The sequence below is a fragment of the Rhipicephalus microplus genome, chromosome X (assembly GCF_043290135.1).
Source record: "Rhipicephalus microplus isolate Deutch F79 chromosome X, USDA_Rmic, whole genome shotgun sequence".
Taxonomy (NCBI): Eukaryota; Metazoa; Arthropoda; class Arachnida; order Ixodida; family Ixodidae; genus Rhipicephalus; species Rhipicephalus microplus.
In genome coordinates this window covers 274,385,885-274,411,065 of record NC_134710.1, presented here as the reverse complement: position 1 = coordinate 274,411,065, position 25,181 = coordinate 274,385,885, and the positions used below count along the sequence as shown (strand labels likewise).

General features: G+C 45.1%; 1 protein-coding gene across 1 annotated transcript in view; it reads left to right on the top strand.

The window, feature by feature from the left end:
- Positions 1-1,224: 1,224 nt before the first annotated feature.
- LOC119162205 (1,5-anhydro-D-fructose reductase-like) overlaps positions 1,225-25,181 on the top strand; it is a 162,511-nt gene continuing 138,554 nt past the window's right edge. The window contains exons 1-3 of the mRNA XM_075879178.1: positions 1,225-1,584; positions 9,019-9,104; positions 10,166-10,333. Coding sequence (XP_075735293.1) covers positions 9,027-9,104; positions 10,166-10,333 — 246 coding nt within the window. The 5' untranslated portion in view covers positions 1,225-1,584; positions 9,019-9,026. The remainder of the gene's footprint in view (positions 1,585-9,018; positions 9,105-10,165; positions 10,334-25,181) is intronic.

Here is a 25,181-nt window from a genome sequence, read left to right as displayed (position 1 = left end):
ATTTTGCTCAACTGGGGCATAGCCGCTGTGGTGCTAAGTTGTTCAAGCATTGGATGCGTTATTCGTAGGTCGCAAGTTTAGCCTCGGCCCACGGCAAGTTATCTTTTCTTCCACTTTTCTTTCTTCAGATTTACATTACATTTATTGCTAATAACATCCCCTATGCTTTCCTTGCCAGTGTTGTCTGTTAGTTCTCACTACTTAATATACGCAGCATGTTATATACAGGCTTTTTTGTTGAAATAATGAACTAGGAGTTGTTGGTGCCATTATAGTGGCACCGGCTACTCCGTCTCACTTAGCAGACAAAAAATGTATGAAAAATAATAATTGCGCGAAGTGCAATGCAGTAGGACGATGAGCAAGTGCAATACAACCGAACATAACATAGTAGTTTGGATACGACTAATAGGCTCATATGTACACAAGTGTTGTATGACAAGTCCCACACAATGTCAGTTTACACTGAGACAAATGATTACAGATAAAACCAGGCACACTATATGACATATTTCATTTAGCATAAAAGGAAAGGCACCATCGCAATATTTACATGAGGTTTTTGATTCTTCGAAAATATTATTTTAGGCGACAAGTGCTCTTTTCTGAAGATATGAAGTTGGCCATGGACTTCCTCATTCAGAAACGCTCTGTTTTAGCTGCGTAGTTTGTTGTATGTTTTATGGTGTACACGGTCGTCAGTTGCACTTTTCCAAATGGGAGTGATCTATGAAGAGGGTTTCTCTTACTTTCTCGATGTTAGCCCCGGTCTAAATAAGTTCAGAATCGATCTCTTGAGATTGGCGTGCGTAATATCGCTCGAACTGGCACTGATCGTTCTGTACCTCTCCTTGTTTACAGCTCTAAGTGACCCATTGTCATGGTTACAGAACTCTCCTGTCGTTTCTACTCTTCTACGCTTGCACCTCCTCCTCACCACATTAGTTTTGATCTGATTAGCCTCCAGCGTTGTTTCGTTCTTCAAGAACAATTTACGTCGCATGTATAAGTCGACCTCGCGAAATGTCGTCCCAGTCTTGAAACAATACTTCGATCGCCGCGTCAGAACGAGCTGCTTCGGACCTATTTCTCGTTGTTGGCCCGTTGACAGACCAATGATCGGAGCAGGTGGGCCGAACTTGCTGTGCCAGACCGCCCTTTGGCGAATAAACTAGCGCTCGAGCTGGCTTCCGCCCCACGCATAATTACACTGATGACGGCGTTCGGTCTAGCCGATTGAGGGTTCACGCAAGGGTGGCACACGCAACCTTGGACCGGCTTGAAAAAGCAAACGAATCAGAGGAAGAGTGCCAGCTGCCTAGAAATCTACGGTTCGCGGACTTGCAGTCAGTTATCGTCGGCGACACGCGTGAAGAGTGCCGAACGACTCGGACGTTGGATGACATCGCTGCCCTATTCTGAGTCGGCGTCAGTTCCCGTTGCGCCCTCGATCCGATAGCTTCGTCGGTTTGACGAACACGGCAAAGGGACAAGACGCTTTTAGCATCCCGACTTTTAAGTATCATCCCAGTGGGCAAGCGTGCTCTTGAGGCGACAGCAGCTTGACCAGCGAGTGCCACTTGGGTAGGTGCCACAATTATGATTTTCAATATTTTTTACGAAGACGTCGGATTTGATCGGATAGTTCAGACAGGTTTCTCGTAAATACAGCTTCCGCGTCATCGATATAGAGTTTTAGCATGCCGCTGCCACTATGCCGTTTTGCATTAACCATCTACGTTTCTTTTCAGTCTTGTGCGGGCTAACTGTATGCTACGCCGCTCTTGCACCCAGCTGGTGCGGCTTAGCTAGTGCAAGTAATAACTTGAGATTGATGGACACTGGGGACGCAACTATGGTGGGGCTGCGTGATGCTATAAATATCTCTTATTCACGATATCGATCGCAAGTCTCATGTAGTGTCTCAAAAGTCATCGCAGAACGTCAATGTCTGGATGACATAAGACAAGTTGATTTTCTTCAAGATTTGTTGTGGCACAACAGGGAATGTAAGGTACGCAGACGGGTACAAAATATTGGCGAAGCAAATGTATCACTAAGAGGAAAAAGCACACGAGTGTGCATGAACAATGCAGATGCTCTTCTCAAATATTTACCGTATAACCCGGAATTCCATTCACGATAATCGAAAGGAATGCATGCAGTTTGCTAAGGAAAGAAGTGTAAATGTTAAGGGCTTGTTTTTTCTTTGCTTGACTCAATATTAATGAGAACTAAGAAACAATAATACCAAGCAAAGTATAAGTGAGGTTATTAGTTGCAAGTGTAATGTAACTGTGAAGAAAGAAAAGTGGACGAAGAGGTAACTTGCTGCTCTAACAACTGAGCATCAGACGCGCTATTCGAAGGTTGAAGATTCGGCCTCTTCCCACGGCAGGTTACCTTTGTGCCCACTTTTGCTTTTCCAAATTTACGTTTCATTTACTACTAAAAACATCTCCTATACTTTTTTGGTATTATTGTCTGTTAGTTCTCATTAATAATGTGTTTTATTAGGTATCGCCGGTACATGCTCATCAGCATGTAAATTAATTTCCACACATAACTGGCTCCAACAATAACACACTGTTATTGAACTGCTAAGCCAAGAACAAAACTTGTACTATTCTCAGACGTAAATTTTAAGTGAAAATTTAGGAATCCTTCTAGTGCTTTGCAATTAAATAGCAATCTGTAAAAATAAAACCCATGTGCATCCTGCCTTGTCAAACCACTTTACAGCTTTTAGCTACTGACATTCTAACAAGACGACTTACAGCGATCTTCAGATCAAAATGACGAAAAAAAAAAGCTTGGAGCACGCTTGAGCTTCGCCTTCAAGAGTAGAACGAGATGAAGAAATCGGTCCTCGTTTGCATCAGCTTCTCAGTCGCTAGCTTGAATTCAAATTTTGGTGGACGCTTTAACTATATACAAGAAAAAAAAACGTCTGTGCGCGTGTGGATTGCACGTTTCAAACTATTCTAGAATGCCTACTGCAAGTAGAGCCGCGAAGTGCCCACTACAACATAATTCTTCCTTTTACGAGTCGGCGAAGTGACACTATATGAATCCGTAAGGCAATACGCGGACCGGCGGAACCACACACATTGTTGATGCTGTTGCTGATAGGGTTGATTAAGTATGTTTGTGTGCTTCGTAGATAGTGTGACTTTATATTAAAGACTCGTTGCTCAATGCGCATGTTTTGACACCTGATGCGATATTACGCATGTGCCACGAAATATTAAATGTGTTAAGAACACTCCTCGCGCTTGTTGACTGTCACACTGTGTTGCATTTAACACTATATATATATATATATATATATATATATATATACTTAGGAACTCGCTTTTCCGTGTTTTGACACAATAATAATGAAACCTAACAGTCAATAATGCCAAGGAAAACATAGGGGACTTTATCAGACCGAATCGTAAGGTAAATGTGAAGAAAGAAAAGTGCGTGAAAAGATACCTCGCGGTGGACAGGAACCTAACGGGCGATCTTCGAATAACGCCTTAGATGCTCTACCACTGAGCTAACACGACGGCTATCCTCCCAGCCGCTTTATTGGGTATATATGTGAATTTAAACGTGGGAGTGTCAGTAAGCGCAATCTGCAGCTATGACGGCAAGTGTGTCACACTCTTCATGAGCCTGTGGGGCGTCACGTAGCTCGTGAACTTATGCCGAGCTGGCAGCTAACCAACAGTCCCTCATATATATATATATATATATATATATATATATATATATATATATATATATATATATATATATATATATATATATATATATATATATACTGTAGTTATGCGGTGGTGTTGTTCATATGAATTACTTGAATATTTTTGTGTGCGTTATTCGCGCCTACACTTGTTACCTGGAGCCTATTGTATTTTTATTATCGTACCTTTTCTTCTGCAGAGTTTATATATATGTTTCTTCATTACCCTTGTCACCACTGTTGTGAGTACTTTTTTTTCATTTTTTTCATTTAGGCTTTATATAATGATGCTTCTGAACATTTAATGTATCTTACACATGTTGAAAATCTTCCTAATCCCCCCCCCCTATGTAATGCCCTCCCAGGTCTGTAGGGTATGTAAATAAATAAATAAATAAATAAATATATATATATATATATATATATATATATATATATATATATATATATATATATATATATATATATATATATATATATATATATATATATATATATATATATATATATATATATATATATATATATATATATTACTCCCTGCAAGTTATTTTTTCACCCACTTTTCTTTCTTCTTATTTACATTACATTGGTTCTAATATTCTAATAACTTCCCCCATGCATTCCTTGGCATTATTGTCAGTTTGATCTCCTTAATATTTTGTCAAAACACGGAAAAAACGAGCCCTTAGGTATACACTACTTTCTCATATATATATATATATATATATATATATATATATACCTTAGTAACCTGCGCTTTGCCGATGACATTGCATTGTTGAGTAACTCAGGGGACGAATTGCAACTCATGATTACGGAGTTAGACAAGGAGAGCAGAAAGGTGGGTCTTAAAATTAATCTGCAGAAAACGAAAGTAATGTATAACAACCTCGGAAAGGAGCAGCGCTTCGAGATAGGTAATAGTGCACTTGAAGTTGTAAAAGAATATGTCTACTTTGTGCAGGTAATAACCGCAGAGCCTAACCACGAGATTGAAGTAACTAGAAGAATAAAAATGGGGTGGAGTACATTCGGCAAGCACTCTCAAATTATGACAGGTAGATCGCCACTATCCCTCAAGAGGAAGGTATATAACAGCTGTATCTTGCCGGTACTTAGCTACGGAGCAGAAACCTGGAGACTTACAAAGAGAGTTCAGCTTAAATTGAGGACGACGCAGCGAGCAAAGGAAAGAAAAATGGTAGGTGTAACCTTAAGAGACAAGAAAAGAGCAGAGTGGATTAGGGGACAAACGGGGGTTAAGGATATCATAGTTGAAATAAAGAAGAGGAAATGGACATGGGCCGGGCATGTAGCGCGTAGACAGGATAACCGCTGGTCATTAAGGGCAACTAACTGGATTCCCAGAGAAGGGAAGCGGGTTAGGGGGAGACAGAAGGTTAGGTAGGCAGTCGAGATTAGGAAGTTTGCCAGTATAAATTGGCAGCAGCAAGCACAGGACCGGGTTAACTGGCGGAACATGGGAGAGGCCTTTGTCCTGCAGTGGACGTAGTCAGGCTGATGATGATATATATATATATATATATATATATATATATATATATATATATATATATATATATATATATATATATATATATATATATATATATATATATATATATATATATATATATATATATATATATATATATATATATATATATATATATATATGTATATATTCATGTATGTATCTATGGCGTCCCTCACAGGGTGGCTTAGTCATACGTGCAACATTGACGCTATTATTCCCAAACAAATCCAGTAGAGAGTAGTCGAAGACGACCGTAACTTGAGTGTATATGTACACGGCCGTTCACTCTTAGTACGAACACCGCGCCGCGTGGCTGCACTTCGCGGGGCGCCAGTGTTAACGGTGCGGCCGCGCATCGAAGCTTATCGACGCAGGCGCACAAGAGAACGGAGGCAAGGCTTCATTTTTATTCACAGCGCGGGAGCGCACCGTGCCCGCTATGCCGTGAAGCGAACTTACAGCACCTGATAAACCACGAGTGTTGCAGAAAAGCGGGCTTAGCTCAGCGCAACGTGTTGTGTTGTTACGGTATTTGAGACGTGGATTATCCGTCCTGGCTCAGTACCAGAATAGCAGTTTAATGCTGGATCGTTGTAAACTCTAGAGTATTAGTTTTGGTTTGGTTTTTGTTGTTCTAGTCCGTGAAAGAATTTCGCTGCTGAGCGGTGCTCTGTGAAGTTTCAACTACCAGGAAATATTTACCGTGGTCTGAAATCACGTGCGGAAGCGTGTTTCTGCATTTCTCCCGCATTTAAACACGGCACGTGCTGCCGCGATCGAACTTGTGTCTCCCGTCTAATTTTAGCTGAGCTTTCGACCACTAAGACTCCACAGTGCGGCATTCTAACGGCTCTACACACTCTGCAAATGTCGAGATTCTTAACTCTAAGGCATTTCTTTGTGCGTGCTTTTTCTGAAGCATTAGTATGCTCTACAGTTCAACACGTGTAAAGAAGTTTGTAGACAGTTGAATACGAAGTTGTGTGCTGCGTTTCCAAAAGTTAGCAACTCTTAGAAGTGGGTATGTTCCCCTCCCGCTCCAACAACTGCATCTATTCTATTGGGGAGGCTTCTGCATACGGAGCGAGAAAGGTTGGTGTTGGCCCTCATTTGCTCCCACTCCTTTTGGACAATGGCCTAAAGCGCGTTCGCTGAGACGGCATGGAGTTGTCGGTGAACCAGCGCAATATACATGTTCCCTCACAGATTTTCAATGATGCTTCAGTCAGGCGACTGTGGAGGCCACTCGAGAACTGCCACGTTGCGACTCTCTAAATACTGAGCAACGTTTTCAATTTATGTGTGAGTAATTATCATGCTGCAGGATTAAATCGATCTCTGGGACTTGTCCCCCCAACGAGATATGAGAGCAGCCCGCCATCTGAAGCCCACATTAGTCGTCTGCTGTGAAACGACTTTCAATTCTGACAAGGCGTCCCAGCCTTTGAGCGGTAACAGGATGTTGTTAGGGCTAGCCAGCCAAAACACTCTCAGTAAAACAATGTCTTGTGACTTGAGTGCCTACCGCTTTTTGATCGGACAGACGGAGCAGATAACATGAGAATCATGTGCAACTCTGTATCCTTATAAACAGGAGATAAGAATGTGTGCGGCCCATTCTACACAAACCCCAACATACCTATTCAAGGTGATCTTAAATGGCCAGAGTGACGGCCCAGCGAAACTTTCTGATGATTGATTGATTGATTGATTGATATGTGGGGTTTAACGTCCCAAAACCACTATATGATTATGAGAGACGCCGTAGTGGAGGGCTCCGGAAATTTAGACCACCTGGGGTTCTTTAACGTGCACCCAAATCTGAGCACACGGGCCTACAGCATTTCCGCCTTCATCGGAAATGCAGCCGCCGCAGCCGGGATTCGAACCCGCGCCCTGCGGGTCAGCAGCCGAGTACCTTAGCCACTAGACCACCGCGGCGGGGCAGCGGAACTTTCTGGCCGAGTAAACCAGACACCGCAGATGCTAGCGCCGTCCCGTCAATATCCCTCTTTATGTTTCTTTGAGTCACTTACGTTTTGGTATCATGCACGTGGGTGAGACGGCAGGCTTTTTCAGCAGGGGCCCCAAGAATACTGTAGGATATGGTCCAAAGCTATGCTGAGGTTAAACTTATGGCGAAGTCACGTAAGAAAGTCCCCCCCCCCCCCCCCCCAAAAAAAAGAGCCACATATACATGCGCTCTCAGTGCCATGTAAGCCTTGTCGGCTGAGTGTACGGAAGAATGTAATTAATTCAGAAATATAGGGTACTAAAGTACGTAGGAGGAGGTGAAGAACGTCAAGGTACTGACATAGTACTTGAAATGTTATCATATATTGTTTTTGCTAGAGGCTAGTAAAAAAAAAGAGCCCGGAAGATGTGAACATAAAAAAAAAGAACAGCTGTTTTCCAGTGGTCAGACATTAAGTAATGACCACAGCATTGTTACGCGCGCAAAAATGTTACAATACATTACGTGTTTAAGCAGAAGGGTGGACACTTACAAAGTGGTGAAAAAGAGTGGGGCCCCTGTTTTCCAATAAAAAGCTAGCCTTCAGTGGAGAATACGAAGTTGTTCCTATAACAAGACAGCAGAAATAAGAGGTTCAATGCAGGTCGGCGGAGAGTAGGGCGATTGCGCCCGAATGCTTTTATAAACGCTCCGATGTAGCATGATGTTCATACTTTTGAAAAAAAGAAAGATGACCTCAAGACTACGGAATGAATATGCAGCTGGTGTAGCTATATTTAATTGGAGCAAATAGGTAACAGCGTTCGCACGCACGCAATTTTAGGTCATGGTAAATATTTTGCAGAAGTAGAACCTTCTCAGAGCACCGCTCAGTAGCGAAATTTTTCACAAATTAAAACACCACAAACGAAACAAAAGCAATACTTCAGAGTTTGTTACAATGTATACATTAAACTGGTATTCTGGTACTGAAACAAGACGAATCACCTATGTCTCAAATAACGTAACTACACAGCACGTTGCGCTGAGCTAAGCCCGCTTTCTTGCAACGTTCGTGGTTTCTCAGGTACTTCAAGTTTGATTTACGGCAAAAGAGGCACGGCACGCTCCCGTGCTTTAATCAAAACGAAGCCCCGCCTCCACGCTCTTGTGCGCCTGTGTCGATAAGCTTCGATGGGCGGCCGCACCGTTAGCGCAGGCGCCCGGCGGAGCGCAGCCACGTGGCGCGGTGTTCGTGCTGAGAGTAAACGACCCTGTACATATATAGTCCTTCGTGAGGACTATCAGGTTCCCTGTTCGTGTGGGCAGCAACTTCAATGCCATTAGACAATTCGGTGACAGCTATAAGTTTGTCTAAGCACAATGCTATGAACCTTCATGATTACAAAACATTACTGGCATGAATTGTTTTACGTTCGACAACAGCTTCATTGTAGAACATCCTAGGACGTGTATGTAATTTAACGTGCACATACAACACACAATAAGAATGCATCTAAGGACATAAGGTTAGCAATGCTAGACGATTAAATCGATCACTGTTCGATAACGGGCTGGGCTTGTTTAAGAAGATGCGCCTGTGCAGCGTGAGAATGCGTTCAAACTTGACAGAATGGTATGAAAGCTGTTGTCTTCTGTACGAAAATAGTCAGCCCTTTTTATGCTTCACATTTGGTGGCGTTTGTTATGTTTTTCTTCACAAATAACAGCTGATCTTTATAAATATCGTGTGATTCATTTACACAGTTTTATTGTGCTTTTCTTCCGTAGGTGAAGAAATGGCTGCAGATTCTATTTCTACTGTGACACTTTCGACGGGATTCAAAATTCCAATTATTGGCCTTGGAACGTGGCAGGTGTGTTGGTTCGTTTAGTTCTTTTTAGTTCATTTTTTTAGTCAACAATCTAATCTCTCCAGCCTGTAAGCTGTAATGATGACCATACCCTGTAAGTAAAAGTACATTTTATGAACTATATTCTGTTATTAACGGGGTTATATAGACTTTCTGGCTCACAAGCTGAATTCATGTAATGTCCTTATAACATTGTGGGTTCGAGAATCATATGGGGCTACTTCAGAATGACAAAAAAATCGATAACACTTAGCTAGTAAGCCAAACGAATTTTTTTATTCTGCCACAAGAAGACAACCGAGTTCCCTGTCGTAAATATTTGAGAGCATTTCGGGACAGCTTCAAAGTGCATGTGTAGTTCAGTGCTTACATACAGTTGCTGTGGTAGTCGCATACGCATATAATCACTCAAATTTTTTGAATGGTGGTTTTAAAAGAAAAGGTAATAGCAGTTAACCACAGCGTCGGGTGATTCGCTATGATGACCTACATACTTGGCTATTTTTAGCGAGTGGTTGCCACTGCAAGTGACAATCAAACTATTCAAATCATTCTGTTTCTTTTAAGTAAGACATTTGTGCAAAACAAAGAGGCAGATGTAAGCAGTTGAGAAATAAAAAAAATGCACGTTCTCTCTGCTGCACGATGGTACTGCTCCTTGTAATCGTTTACCAAAACTGCCCTCCACACGCGTTATTGCTTCTTTCTTGCCTATGGTCAGGTACGACTTTAATACTCTGCGACTGTGACTCTTCTGAAGCACATGACACAAGGCTGCATCAGTGGTTGTGCTCTCCAGACTTACATCATGTGCCCGACATATGGCGTGACCCCAACTTCGGATAACATTGCTCAGTACAGTACATTAGCGAGGACTATTTACTTCTTCGTAAAAGGGATCAGCTTAGCTTCCGCGTTACGATAATGTTGGCGGTTCCTTCACGTGTTTTTAAGTTGTGCCCGACTACAGATACGTAGGTAAATGTTTGGTAACGTAATAATTCAGCCATTTCCATTTTATGTTTTTGCGCGTATTTAGAATGACCTTTGCAACAACTTCGCAGTCAGATCCAGGAAAGGTGGAGGAAGCAGTGAAGATTGCTATTGATACTGGCTACCGCCATTTTGATTGCGCACTACTCTACCAAAATGAAAATGAAGTTGGCAGTGCAATCAGCGCGAAGATTGCGGATGGAATTGTGACGAGGGAAGACGTCTGGATCACCAGCAAGGTAGAGTGTCCGATTGCAGGGCCATTTCGTTCTCTATGAGCAAGTGAAGGGGAAGTCATTCCCATGGTGTTTTAGAATATAGAGAATTGTTTTAAAATGCTTAGTTGTTTAGCGCAGTAAAAAACTTACGGTTCGAAATTTCCAACCTGAGTGTAGTTAATTGGTGAACATCGTGCATAATTTTTCTAAAGAAATGAACTTGTATTATTGATTATAAGCTGTCACAGGTCCCGTTAATTAGGGAGGCGATCGCCGGGCTAAGTACAAGGGCCAAAGTATCGGTGCCCCGAACTGCACCATGAAAACGGGGACAATTTAGAAGTGGTCCTATTTGGCGCGCCAGCGGACGCCGGCTGCGGTCCAGCAGCAGATCAAACGATCCACAAATATGCACACTCGACAATAGTTGAATACGATATGTCACCAATCAAACAACGTACTACACAGTAGAATCAGCCACACTCGAAACAACGGACACGAACAACAATACGCGCTACAATCCAGTAACATGCATCGAACAACCAAGACACTTAAAGACTAAAGAGTTCGAAAACTTCCAAAGTCCAAAGTCCTTGGAACAAAGTCTGAAATATACTCTTCCAAGAATCACTCACTCGAATTCCAGCGCTGTTGTCGTTCTGCTCCCCCGAAGTTGAAACCTCGCGTCTTCAATTGGCCGCTCTCCAAGCACCAAACTTCTTCGCCGGTAACGCGTCGGCTTCCCACGTGCAGCTGTTGCAACGTGTCTTCGCTCGCTGGTGATAGACACACTCTTCTGCCTGTAGCACGAGTCTTCACCCCTCAGGTGGAAATCCTCTTCATTACTTGCTTTGTCACTGAGGACAGAAGACGTCGCCGACAAGGCGGAACACCCTACGCACCCTGGCGCAAACTTTTTTCTTCTCCTTCTTTCTCCGCTGCTCGCTTAAATACCTTCCGCGCTAGATTCCAGAAAATTCTAATCGTTTCGTCGGCGCGATGCAGAGCCAAGGCTAGGGAAAGAGCGAGACGTTTCGAGGTCCGTCCGCGACACGTGACGCAACTCTGCATCATCATCATCACCCCCCCCCCCCCACCACCACCACCACCACCACTACCACCACCACCACCACCACCACCACCACCATCATCATCATCATCATCATCAGCCTGACTACGTCCACTGCAAGACAAGGGCCTCTCCCATGTTCCGCCAGTTAACCCGGTCGTGTGCTTGCTGCTGCCAATTTATACCCGCAAACTTCTCAATCTCATCTGCCCACCTAACCTTCTGTTTCCCCCTAACCCGCTTGCCTTCTCTGGGAATCCAATCAGTTACTCTTAATGACCAGTGGTTATCCTGTCTACGCGCTACATGCCCGGCTCATGTCCATTTCCTCTTCTTGATTTCAGCAATGATATCCTTAACCCCCGTTTGTTACCTAATCCACTCCGCTCTATTCTTGTCTCTTAAGGTTACACCTAACAATTTTCTTTCCATTGCTCGCTGCATCGTCCTCAATTTAAGCTGAACCTTCTTTGTAAGTCTCCAGGTTTCTGCTCCATAGCTAAGTACCGGCAAGATACAGCTGTTATATACCTTCCTCTTGAGGGATAGTGGAAATCTAACTGTCATAATTTGTGAGTGCTTGCCAAATGTGCTCCTCCCCATTCGTATTCTTCTAGTTACTTGAATCTCGTGGTTTGGCTCCGCGGTTATTACCTGCCCTAAGTAGACAGCCTTTTACAACTTGAAGTGCACTATTACCTATCTCGAAGCGCTGCTCTTTTCCGAGGTTGTTGTACATTACTTTCGTTTTCTGCAGATTAATTTCAAGACCTACCTTTCTGCTCTCCTTGTCTATCTCCGTAATCATGAGTTGCAATTCGTCCCCTGAGTTACTCAGCAATGCAATGTCATCGGCGAAGCGCAGGTTACTAAGGTACTCTCCATTAACTCTTATCCCTAACTGTTCCCATTCTGGGCTTCTGAAAACCTCCTGTAAGCACGCGGTAACAGCATTGGGGAGATTGTCCCCCCCCCTGCCTTACACCCTTCTTGATTGGTATTCTGTTGCTTTCTTTATGAAGCACTATGGTAGCAGTTATTCCCCTGTAGATTTCTTCCAGGATGTTTATATATATTTCATCGACGCCCTGATTCCACAGAGTCTGCATGACGGCTGTTATTTATACTGAATCAAATGCTTTCTCGTAATCTATGAAGGCTATGTGTAGTGGTTGGTTATATTCTGAGCACTTCTCTATTACCAGATTGATAGTTTGAATGTGGTCGATTGTTGAGTAGCCTGTTCGAAATCATGCTTGTTGCTTTGGTTGATTGAATTCTAATGTTTTTTTTAGTCTGTTAGCAATTACCTTTGTAAATAGCTTGTATACTACGGAGAGCAATCTGATTGGCCTGTAATTGTTCAGGTCCTTGTCATCTCCTTTCTTAATGTATTAAGATGATGTTCGCGTTCTTCGAAGACTCTGGTACTCTTCCCATCAGGAGACATCTCGTAAACAGTGTGGCTAGTTTTCCTAACACTATCTGTCCTCCATCTTTCAGCAGATCTAATGTTACCTGATCCTCACCAGCAGCTTTGCCTCTTTACATGCTCTCCAAAGCTTTTCTGACTTCTTCTATCATTACTGGTGGGGTGTCATCTGGGTTACTGCTAGTTCTTATAGTATTAAAGTCGTGGTTGCCCCGGCTACTGTACAGATCTCTGTAAAACTCCTCCGCTATTTTAACTATCCTATCCATATTGGTAGTTATTTTGCCTTCTTTGTCCCTTAGTCCATACATCCGATTTTCGCCTATCGCAAGTTTCCTTTTCACTGATTTGATGCTCCCTCCGTTTTTCAGAGCGTGTTCAATTATCTCCATGATATACCTTCTTACATCACATACCTTACGCCTATTAATCAACTTTGAAAGCTCTGCCAGTTCTATTTTGTCGGTTGTACTTGAGACTTTCATGTTTTGACGCTTCTTAATCAGATTCTTTGTTTCCTGGGAAAGCTTCCCAGTCTCCTGTCTAACTACCCTGCCTCCAACTTCCACCACACACTCCATAATGATACTCGTCAGATTGTCATTCATTGTATCTACGCTAAGGTTGGTTTCCTCACTAAGAGCCGAGTACCTGTTCTGAAGCGAGACTCTGAATTCCTGAACTTTACCTCTCAGTGCTTGCTCATTGATTGGCTTCTTGCGCATCAGTCGTTCCTTCTTCAAGTCTAGGCGAATTCGAGACCATACCATTCTATGATCACTGCACCGTACCTTGCCAACCACTTCCACATCCTGCACGATGACTGAGAGTGCACTCATTATAAAGTCTATTTCATTCTTATTTTCGCCATTAGGGCTCCTCCATGTCCACTTGCGGGTTCCTAGTTTTCGGTAGAAGGCATTCGAAATCCGTAAACTATTGCGTTCTGCAAATTCTACTAGTAGCTCTCCTCTGGCGTTTCTAGTACCGATGCCATAATCTCCTACTGCCTGGTCTCCAGCCTGCTTCTTCCCTACCTTTGCATTAAAGTCTCCCGTCAGTATAGTATACTGTGTTTTTACCTTACTCATTGCCGATTCCACGTCTTCATAGAAGCTTTCAACTGAAGCGTCATCATGGCTAGATGTAGGCGCGTAAGCCTGTACCACCTTCGTCTTGTATCTTTTATTCAGTTTAATTATGATACCTACCACCCTTTCATTAATGCTATAGTATTCCTCTATGTTGCCAGCTATGCTTCTGTGAATTAGGAACCCCACTCCCAGTTCTCTTCTGTCTCCCAAGCCCCGATAGCAAAGGACGTGCCCATTCTGCAGAACCGTATAGGCCTCATCTGTCCTCCTAACCTCACTGAGCCCTATTATATCTCATTTAAAGTCCTCTAGCTCCTCGAATAGTACAGCTAGACTTCCCTCACTAGATAATGTTCTAGCGTTAAACGTTGCCAAGTTCAGGTTCCAATGGCGGCCTGTCCTGATCCAGAGATTCTTAGCACCCTATGCTGCGTTGCAGATCTGACCGCCGCCGTGGTCAGTTGCTTCGCAGCTTCTGGGGACTGAGGGCCGTGAGTTATTTGACGTATGCACGTGGGAGGTAGTGGCCAGATACTGCACCAGGGTGGCCAATCGTTCTCTGGTGAGGGAGTGCGTTCCCGGCGGTGGTTACTGGTGAGGCGGCACCCCAGGCCTCTTAATGCAGTTCCATCACCATGCGGATTTTTTTATGCGGTTGGGAACTGCGCGGCACCGGGATTTGAACCATGGACCTTTTGCATGCGAGGCGGATGCTCTAACCACTACGCCATCGCTGCCATACCAACTCTGCATCACCACGCCCCTTTCCTTCGAGAACCTTCCAGGGCATGCTCGGCGGCCGAAGTGAGGAGGTTGGTCGGCGAAACTACGCTTCCGAGGGGGGGGGGGGAGATGGCGCGCCCGGGGAGTGTTTGGATGCTTTTCTTCTTTATCATTGACCTTGAGGCGTCTCTCTGGCACTTGGTCGCCAGAATTCGGTGGTGCGCCCTGTTTTGAGCATTCGTTTGTGACATAAACAATAGAACAGTGCACCGTAGCTCGTACACACAAAGTAGCTTACAAGCAACGAAAAACTGTCATCCTAGTGGTGGCATATATATATATATATATATATATATATATATATATATATATATATATATATATATATATATATATATATATATATATATATATATATATATATATGTATATATATATATATAGTGATACGACGTCAGGTACGACGAAAGGACCGTTATATTCTCCAACACAGGCGTGCGAGCGACAAGCAGCGCGTCTAACGATGATAAAGATTACAATGCTTTGGGAGATACAGAGGAAGATGATGAAGCGAATAGTCAGCACTCACACTATTTCCCCCCTTTCGCGAAAAAAGGCAGCAAGTTTGAGAGGGTGGGACGCCGAATGTATCGTTTCATTCGAGATACATGAGTGATCTCGGCCTTGCGGTGACGACGATCAGGAGCCGCGCTGACAGGAGCGACGCGATAGCTCACATCAAATGTTTGTTCTAGCAGGGTGTATGGACCAAGATACCAGTGAAGGAATTCTTCACAGAGCCCAGAAGCACGAACAGGTGTCCACAGAAGGACTTCGTCGCCGGGGTGAAACGTAACAACCCGTCGTTTCGCATCAATACCGACTTTGCTTTGGTCCTGAATTGTAGCACTGTTGGCGCAGGCAATTTTACGGCAACGGGCAACTCGAGCAGTGAACTCTTCTGGTAGAGACGAAGATGGAGCAGAGGACGTGAATAAAAAGGTGACATCCAGAACGAAAGTCGGTGAATGGCCATACACGAGGAAAAATGGGCTGTAATTTGTCGTACGTTGTATGGCCGTATTATACGTGAAGGTGACGAAGGGAAGTATAGTGTCCCAGTTTTTGTGATCTTGTTGAATATACATGGAGATCATGTCGGACAAAGTTTGGTGAAAACACTCTGTCAGACCATTCGTTCGCGGATGGTAGGCTGGTGTGGTGATGTAGATGGTTTAGATGTCTGGAGGACTTCAGCAAGAACTTGGGAAAGAAATGTCTCGCCACGATCACTAAGGAGCTCACGCGGGGCGCCATGGCACAAAACTATGGCACGCAGGATAAAATCGGCGACTTCAGAGGTAGCACTACAGGGGAGAGCTGTCGTCTCCGCATAGCAAGTAAGGTGGTCAACGACAGTAACGATCCAATGGTGACCGGTGGGAGTAAAAGGGAGTGGTTCGCATAAATCGATGCCCACAAAATCGAAGGGTGTAGACGGACACAGCAGAAGTTGCAACGGTCCCGCTTGAAGAGATGTAGTACGTTTTCGGTGCTGGCATGACGCACATGAACCGACTTACTTGGCCACACAAGTGGAAAGGCCAGGCCAGAAACAGGGAGTCTTGATGCGGTCGTGAATCTTGTGGAAGCCTAAGTGGCCAGCTGTCTCGTAATCACAAAAATCTTGTAAAACCTGAAAACGAAGTGAGCGAGGGATGAGTGGAACCCATTGGTTACTGAGAAGATGGTAAATTTGCCGACATAATCTTCCATCTTGAAGTTTTAAGCATGCAAGCTGTTGTCTTAAGCGGCTGTTTGGAGCCCCGGATAAGCCAGTGAGCCGATCTTTGATTGTGTGGCAGTATGGATCTGCATATTGGTGATGCAAAATCTTGGATGAAAGAAGGTCCAACGAGGCAACAAACTCTTTCAGGCCAAAAACTGTCTGCTTGGTCGATTGGCTGGTCAGTAATGAACAGACGAAAGGTGAAAGTTGGGCACTTGGCGAGAGTGGGCAACGCGACAAAGCGTTGGCATCTTGGTGTCTGACCTGACCTAGATGTGACACTGTAGTGATACTCCTGTAAGCATAGCACACAACGGCCAAGGTGTCCCGACAAATTCTTGAGAGTCGATAATCAACACAGAGCATGATCGTCAGTCACGGCTGTGAAATGCCGGCTGTATATGTAGGGGCGAAACTTTTTCACGGACCTCACGATGGCAAAGCATTCTTGTTCGGTTATGCTATAACTTCGCTTAGCAGAAGAAAGAGTACGGCTAGCGTAGGCCACGACTTGTTCTTTCAAGGCGTCGTTTCGCTGAAGCAGAACCGCACCGATGCCAAGTCCACTGGCGTCAGTGTGTAGAACAGTAGGTGCTGGTGGGTAGAAATGGTGGAGCACTGGCCGTGATGGAAGGCATCGCTTGAGAGGGTGAAAAACGGTTTTGCAGGCATCCGGCCAGCCAAAGGGTGCACTTGCGGTCAGAAGCTTGTGTAGAGGAGCGGCGATAGTGGCGAAATCACGCACAAAGCGGCGGAAGTATGACGCTAAGTCAGGGAAGCTGCGAAGGTCTATGAATGTCGTTGGTGTTGGAAATTGAAGTACCACAGCAATTTTGTCGAGATCGGGCTCAATGCTATGTTTACTGACGACGTGACCTAAAACCTTGATGCTGCGACTGGCAAACCGACACTTCTTAGTGTTGAGCTGGAGACCAGCCTTAGCTAGACACGTTAGCACTTCGTTTAGTCGTTCCAGATGCTGTGAGAAGCTGGAAGAAAAGATGATGATGTCGTTTAGATAGTAATGGCAGGTATTCCATTTTAAGCCTCGCAGTACCATATCTATCATACGTTCAAATGTGGCAGGGGCATTGCATAGGCCGAAAGGCATTACATTGAATTCGAAAAGCCTATAAGGTGTGAAAAGGCAGTCTTCTCTTTATTAGACTCGTGCATAGGGATTTGCCAATAACCAGAGCGTAAGTCAAGACTGGAAAAGTACTCAGCACTTTGCAATGTATCAAGAGCGTCGTTGATCCGAGGCATAGGATAAACGTCCTTACAAGTAATTTTGTTCAGCGCTGCATAGTCGATGCATAATCGCACTGAGCCATCTTTCTTTTTCCCTAGTACAGCAGGAGAAGACCATGGGCTTGCTGAAGGCCTGATAACGTTGCGTGCGAGCATGTCAATAACTTGTTCTATAATCTTGCGTTCAGAAGATGATACACGGTAGGGGCGGCGGCGAACGATACCGGATCTATCTTTGTCGATGCGATGAGCGGCCACGGTTGTTTGCACAAGGCCATCGGAACAAACGTCGAAGAAAGTTTTGTGTTTCATTAACATGGTGAACAAGGCATCAGTCTCGGTCAGATTAAGATCTGTGCTCATAGTTGCTTTGATAGGTTGAGATGAACATCCCACGGGTGGGCAATGTGTCGAGGAGGAGCCAGGTGAAACAAAGACGACACATACCGGTGCTTCCTCAAGAATGCCGGCAACAGTGGTCTTCTTTAGCAGCAGTAGCGGTTCAGGTGTCGGGTTGTAGGCAGTAATGCTTGCATAACCACGCTAAAAACGCACTAAGCAGAAGGAAATAGCGATTCTGCGAAGAATGCAGCGCTGGCAAGGGATAGCCACTGCGTCACACTGTCTATAATGTATCGTGATCTGATCGTAAGAACGCGCTCTTGGCCAGAAGGCAGGTGAAAATCTGCAGCTGTAACAAGGTAGGGCGACGAAAAATTGGACAGAGAAGAATGGTCAGTGTCCGCAAGACGAATAAGAGGTTGACCACACGAAATGGCAGCTGACGCAGCCGATAGGAAATCCCTGCCTAAGATGATCTGATGAGCGCACGAAGGAAGCACAGCCAAATCTACATGATGACGGGTTCCGTCAATGAGAACGCGAGCAGTACACTGTCCGGTAGGGCAAATAATATTGTCATTAGCACCGCATAACATAGGACCAACATAAGGAGTCTACACTTTCCGTGAATGAAAACACACTGTGGTGAATGACTGAAATGGGAGCGCCACTGTCTATAAGAGCGTCAACAGAAACACCAATAACACAAACAGGCAGTAGATTTGCTGGGCGAGATGGAGGAATTGTTGCGTTCAGATAACGGGCAGTTTTCCCTCCAGAAACTGCAGCCTCTAGTTTTCCGGGTGGCTGTCCAGAGAGGTCGGAGCAGGACGTAAGGGTGACGACGTACGCCGAAATGGTGACGGAGAACGATAGCGCGTGAGATGAGCGGGAAGAACGGGGCAAACGTCAGGACTGTAGAGGTGAAGGCGAACGCTGTGAAGAGGCTGGATATGGCACGGGAACCTAGGCATCTGATCTTGGGGCAAAGTCTCGCTCATAAGCTGTATATCCGCGTTGTTCATCCTGCTGACGGTGGCGGCAGAAGCGAGATATAGGGCCCCGTATACCACAGTAAAAGCAGACGGGGTTCGGAGGGCGTCATGTCAGGTAGTGTGGTTGCACCAGAACCTGTGCTACCATCGAAGACAAATGGTCACATACAACGTCTGCAGGCACAGATGTAACTAGTGCAGGGGCCCGTGACGCAAATTCGGCGTAGGAAGGTGCACCAAAGGGCACAGGAAATGGGGCCTGTTTGATGCCTGTCATCGATGACCAGTTCGTCCCTGATATTGTCACGCTGGTTTGGAGTAGGAGGGTGGACAGAGGAAATGGCGGGGTTGCCCGGAACAATACCGTGAAGTTCCTCTAGGACAATCGTGTGGATAAGAGCTTGTAGTTCAGGCTATCTGGCAAAGCGGGCGTCGCAGTAGGCCTGTGGAAGGCGCACGGAATAAAGCGCTTCTAGACGTTGGCACGTAGTGATGACGTATTGAATTATAATGGGGGTCTAAATGGTGAGGGCATTTAAAGTGACAGAGTTGACGCCTTTTAGTAGGTGACGGATGCGGTCGGCCTCCGTCATGTCACTTTGGGCTCTGTGGCAAAGAGCCAGCACGTCTTCAATATAGGATATATAGGATTCATGTGGCCCTTGAATTCGGGTGGCAAGTTTCTGTTTGGACGCTTCAGAGCATCTTGCAGACGTCCCGAAAAACTGCCGGAGTTGCACGCTGAATGTAGTCCAATCGAGAAAGTTGCGTTCATGGTTGTGGAACCATGTCTTAGCGACCTCCTTGAGGTAAAAGGTGACGTAGTAAAGTTTTTCGGCTTTGTCCGAATGATTACAAGCGTAATTATTCAGCCACTCTTCACTGTCGTGATTATCCAGCCACTCTTTAACATATGCTCCGCGAAGGCCGCGAAATACCACAGGGTCTCGTTGTGGTGTACTCATGGTGCAATGAGGCCGAACTGGCTGAGCTGGTGGGGCGAAGAAGGCAGCAGGGGGTGGGTCGTTTTGCGCCATCACTGTCGGCAAGCACAGCCCTCGACCAGCCCAGAGCTCCTGGGGTGACCGGTAAAGCACGAGCACGTAGGAATCCTGGGTAGCCTGGTGTGCGCAAATGCAGGCGAACGACAACAGAAAAGAAAATACATAGACAAGCGCAAATGCAGACTGTGCAAAATTTGGTACGGCATAACATCACTGTATGACGAGTATAAATGACTAGTCGTAACATGAAAACTATCACTTGTATGTCATGAATGTCATGACTTTGATGTTTTTATTTTGCTGCTCTTGCAGTGGTTTCATTCATATGACATATGGCAACACTGGTATGGTATGACATGACAGCATGGCGAACATAAGTGACATGCCCTAACGTAGAAATCATGACATGCATGTCATGTAAGTCATGAATACGCGCCATACACTCATGGTGCGCTCGCAGTCTTTTCGCTAGCTTCACATACAGCAAATTTGGTATTACGAGACGTGAATGGACGACGAAGGTAAATGACACGTCCAAACATGATAATCGTGGTATGCGTGTCACATAAAAGATGACTACATGCTACGCTCACAGCACGCTTATGGCGGTTTCGCCATCTTCACATATACCAAACTTGGTATTTCTTGACGTAAAATGATGACGAAGATATATGAGTCGTGCAAACATGGTAATAATGACATGCGTGTCATTTAAGAACATCACTACATTCCACGCTCATTATGCGCTCGCAGCTGTTTCACTATCTTCACATATACCGAATTCGGCACTACTTGATGCGAACAGACGACGAGGGAAATGACATATCCGAAAATAATATTCAAGACATGCGTGTCATGTAAAACATGACGACATGCTAGGCTCATAGTGCGCTCGCGGCCTTTTCGCTATTTTCACATATACCACATTTAGCATTACTTGACATGAATGGACGACGAACATAACTGCCAAGCGCAAACACGATAATCAAGACATGGAAAACATGTACGGCATAATTCACATGCCTATCAGCGCTGGTGCTGGTATTGCGAACGTTCGTGGTGCCGCCATTGCGTGACTATAAACAACTTCATCATCATCGTCATCATCCGCCTGACTACGTCCACTGCAGGACAAAGGCCTCCCCATGTTCCGCCAATTAACTCGGTCTTGTGCTTGCAGCTGCCAATTTATACCCGCAAACTTCTTAATCTTATCTGCCCACCTAACCTTCTGTCTGCCCCTAACCCGCTTGCCTTCTCTGGGAATCCAGTTAGTTACACCTAATGACCAGCGATTACCCTGTCTATGCTACATGCCCGGCTTGTGCTAATTTCCTCTTCTTGATTTATACTATGATATCCTTAACCCCCGTTTGTTCCCTAATCCACTCTGCTCTCTTCTTGTCTCCTAAGGTTACACTTACCATTTTTCTTTCCAATAATTTCTCGCGGTGTCGTCCTCAATTTAGGCTGCACCCTCTTTGTAAGTCTCCAGGTTTCTGCTCTGTAGCTAAGTACCGACAAGATACAGCTGTTATATACCTTCCCCTTGTGGGATAGTGGCAATCTACCTGTCATAATTTGAGAAGGCTCGCCAAATGTGCTCTACCCCATTCTTATTTTTCTAGTTACTTGCGCCACGTGCTTCGGCTCCGCGGTTATTACCTACCTGAAGTACACATAGTCTTTTATAACTTGCAGTGCACTATTACCTATCCTGAAGTGCTGTTCTCTTCAGAGGTGGTTGTACATGACTTTAGTTTTCTGGAGATTAATTTTAAGACCCACCTTTTTGGTCTCCTTGTATAATTCCGTAATCATGAGTTGCAATTCGTCCCCTGAGTTACTCAGCAATGCAATGTAATCGGCGTAGTGCAGGTTACTAAGGTACTCACCATGAACTCTTATCCCTAACTGTCCCCATTCTACGCTTCTGAAAACCTCCTGTAAGCACGCGGTAACAGCATTGGGGAGATCTTTTCCCCCTTCCTAACACCCTTCTTGATTGGTATTCTGTTGCTTTCTTTATGAAGCACCACGGTAGCAGTTGATCCCCTGTAGAGTTGTTTCAGGATGTTTATATATGCTCCATCGACACCCGGATTCTGCAGTGTCTGCATGACTGCTGATATTTCTACTGAATCAAACGCCTTCTGGTATTTTATGAAGGCTCTGTATTGTGGTTGGCTATATTCTGGGCATTCACCTATTACCTGATTGATAGTATGAATGTGGTCGATTGTTGAGTAGCCTGTTCGAAAGCCTGCTTTTTCCTTTGGTTGATTGAATTCTAATGTTTTCTTAACTTTGATAGAAATTACCTTTGTAAATAGCTTTTATACTGCGGAGAGCAAGCTGATCGGCCTGTAATTCTTCAAATCCTTGTCATCTCCTTTCTTATGTATTAAGATGATGTTAGCTTAGTTCCAAGACTCTGGTACTCTTCCTGTCAAGAAACACCTCGTAAACAGGGGGGTGTTGATGAGATGAGCTACGGTTGAAGTACGGCCAAACTATGGTTGTTGGTAATCGAAGCTGGCACAAAAGCGTTCAAGCAAGGCGGTGTTGTCAGAGCACTGCTGGGACATCAAGTGCCTCTCGATGCATCGGGAAAGCGCATCTGTGAATGATGGTAACGAAGTTGGAAAGAGACAATCGATGCCGTTAATCTGGAGAAAAGTCCGCTGCTCAGCGGCGACATTTGAATAAAAAAAATTGAGATCATCAACGCTGCCAAGGCACTCTCCCTTCAGTAGGATAAAAGGGCAGGGAAACAGGTTTGAAACGCAAATTCCACTAGAAGAGTCTTGAATCGAGAGGATGGCGAAAGGTAACAAAGAGCACTTGCAGCGAAGAGCAGTTTCAGCTGGTCTAAAAAGAACAGGTGCGCCAACAGAGGCGTCGCAGGAAAGCGAGACTAAAGCAGATGAAAAAGGGGGTAGCGTGGTGTCGCCGGCGACAAACACTTTAGCAGGTAGAGACGGCAAATCGGCTAAGATGGAGTCACACACTGGCGAGAGCTTGAATTTGTACCAAGCACAGTCTATAACAGCCCATTCCAAGTCAATAGGGTGTTAAAAGGGTGTGTGGTTCGTCCTTTTGGGGACTAATGAGGCTGCCATAACCATTGAACCCTTTAAGGACTAACGGTACCTGGTCTAACAGTTAGTCCCCACTGAGCAGCTCAAGATACTAACATTCAGTCCTCACATTTACGCCTTAGAGACTTACCGTTAGTCCCACAATTCACCTCAAAGTACTGACATTTAGTCCTCACATTTGCACTTTATAGGGCAACTTTTAATTCCCACATTTACACCTTACCGGACAACCGTTAGTCCTCACAGTTGCACCTCGCCGAACAAATGGTGATCCACTCAAATACTCCAATCAGATGAACTTTTTATCCCCAGTTCAAACATTTCTTTTTCCGCCAGGCCTAATAATTTTTTCGCCTGTTTTTCTGCGCAGTGGTCAACAAATAGCGCAGAAAAGAACTCGTGAAAAAGTAGTTAGCCACCTATGTGTAACTGCTTTCGCAGTCACGGCAACAATGAAAGACAAAAGTGAGACATCAAAATCTTCTATTTTTCTACATACACATGAAGTTCCTCCATTCTTTTAAGTGAATTCATGGTGAAGCGCACAAGTCCAGTCTTGTTGTCACATCTTGTTCACTCCTTGTGGAGCTCCTCCGACGGTAGTGATAGATGACAGGCATTGCAGACGCCAGCGCACGCCTGTTGTGTTCCCACGGCTGTAGGTACATTAAAATTGCAAAATTAGTTAGACACACATGACAGGAGATGAAGATGCACGCATATGACAAATACGTGTAAGTTAATATAAACATGCGTGTAAACTATGACACAAAAACAACTTTATCTTTACATCTCGTACAGTCCTTCTGAAGTTGCTCTGACGAAATAGATGGATGACAGGTATCGCAGCCTCCAGTGCACACAGCCTTCAGCATGGTGTGTGCCCACGGCTGCACAATAAGTATGCAAAAAAGTGAGTCATACGTGGCAGAGGATGAATACGAATGCATATGAGAAATACGTGCAAGGTAAAATAAAAACATACGTGAGAAATGACATGCTAATAATTTCACCATGATGTCACACGTACATCGTCAAAGACTCATTTCAATCCCCGTAGTGCAGCAGCTTAGGAGCGGCGGCCGCAGCCACAACTCCGCGAACCACCGTGCCACCAACACGTCGGCGAGTTCTAAGCGAGCGACGTCGTTCAGCTCGAGCAAGCGAACGCGAGACGAAACACGGCGCTGCTCGCAGAGTGTCAGCCGCCAGTGAACTCCGAACAGGAGAGTGAGCGTACGCTTCGCCGCCGCCACGAACAGCGCCGAGCTGGTTTGGAGCTAGCACCGAAGAATTCGACGGAAATGCGGCCCCTTTCCACAAACTCGAGCGAGTGCAGCGCGCAAACGCAAGTCCGCCGCCGCGGCCAATGGACGGCGCTGAGATGCTTGCGACCGACTTACGGGGAAGCCAACTGTAATAGCGACCAATTCTCACTGAGTTCCGATGCTAGCGAAAGCCTCGCCGGCCCGTCTGGTGCACTTTCAGCGCGCGACACACTACAACCAAGCTCGTTACGAGAACCCGCAACGTGTTTTCGACGACTCACAACACAGCGACAAAGTCTCAGCCAATATCGTGAGTCCGGTGCTCATTGCGGCGGCGAAGACAGGCGAACACTCGATGAGTGAGCGTACGGGAGGCCAATGGCATTGGCGGCCCATTTCCAGGCAGTCGCAAAGCACAGGCGAACTGCAGACGCCCAAGCTGGCCTTCGCGGTGCATTTCGTACGTGCGATATAGAACAAGACCAATCCCGTTGCCAGAATGTGTGATCCGTATCGCACACGCGACAAGTAGAGTAGAATAAAGAATGATCACCTACTTGCGAAAGAATCCAGCGCTGATTTCTGCCCTGAGTCGGACTGAAGTAATGTACCCAATAGGCCTGCTGTCTTCTCGGCCGCCATGTTGGCCTTCTCAACTGTTGCTGTCGTGTGTTGGTGGTGACTATCTAGAAGCCAGAGATATACAACGTGGCGTCGTGACGTGTCGAGACCTGCTCCAGACTTCATGGGCGCGGTGAGACATAAAAGCAGCAGTGCACGCTCACCCAAGCGTACATACAC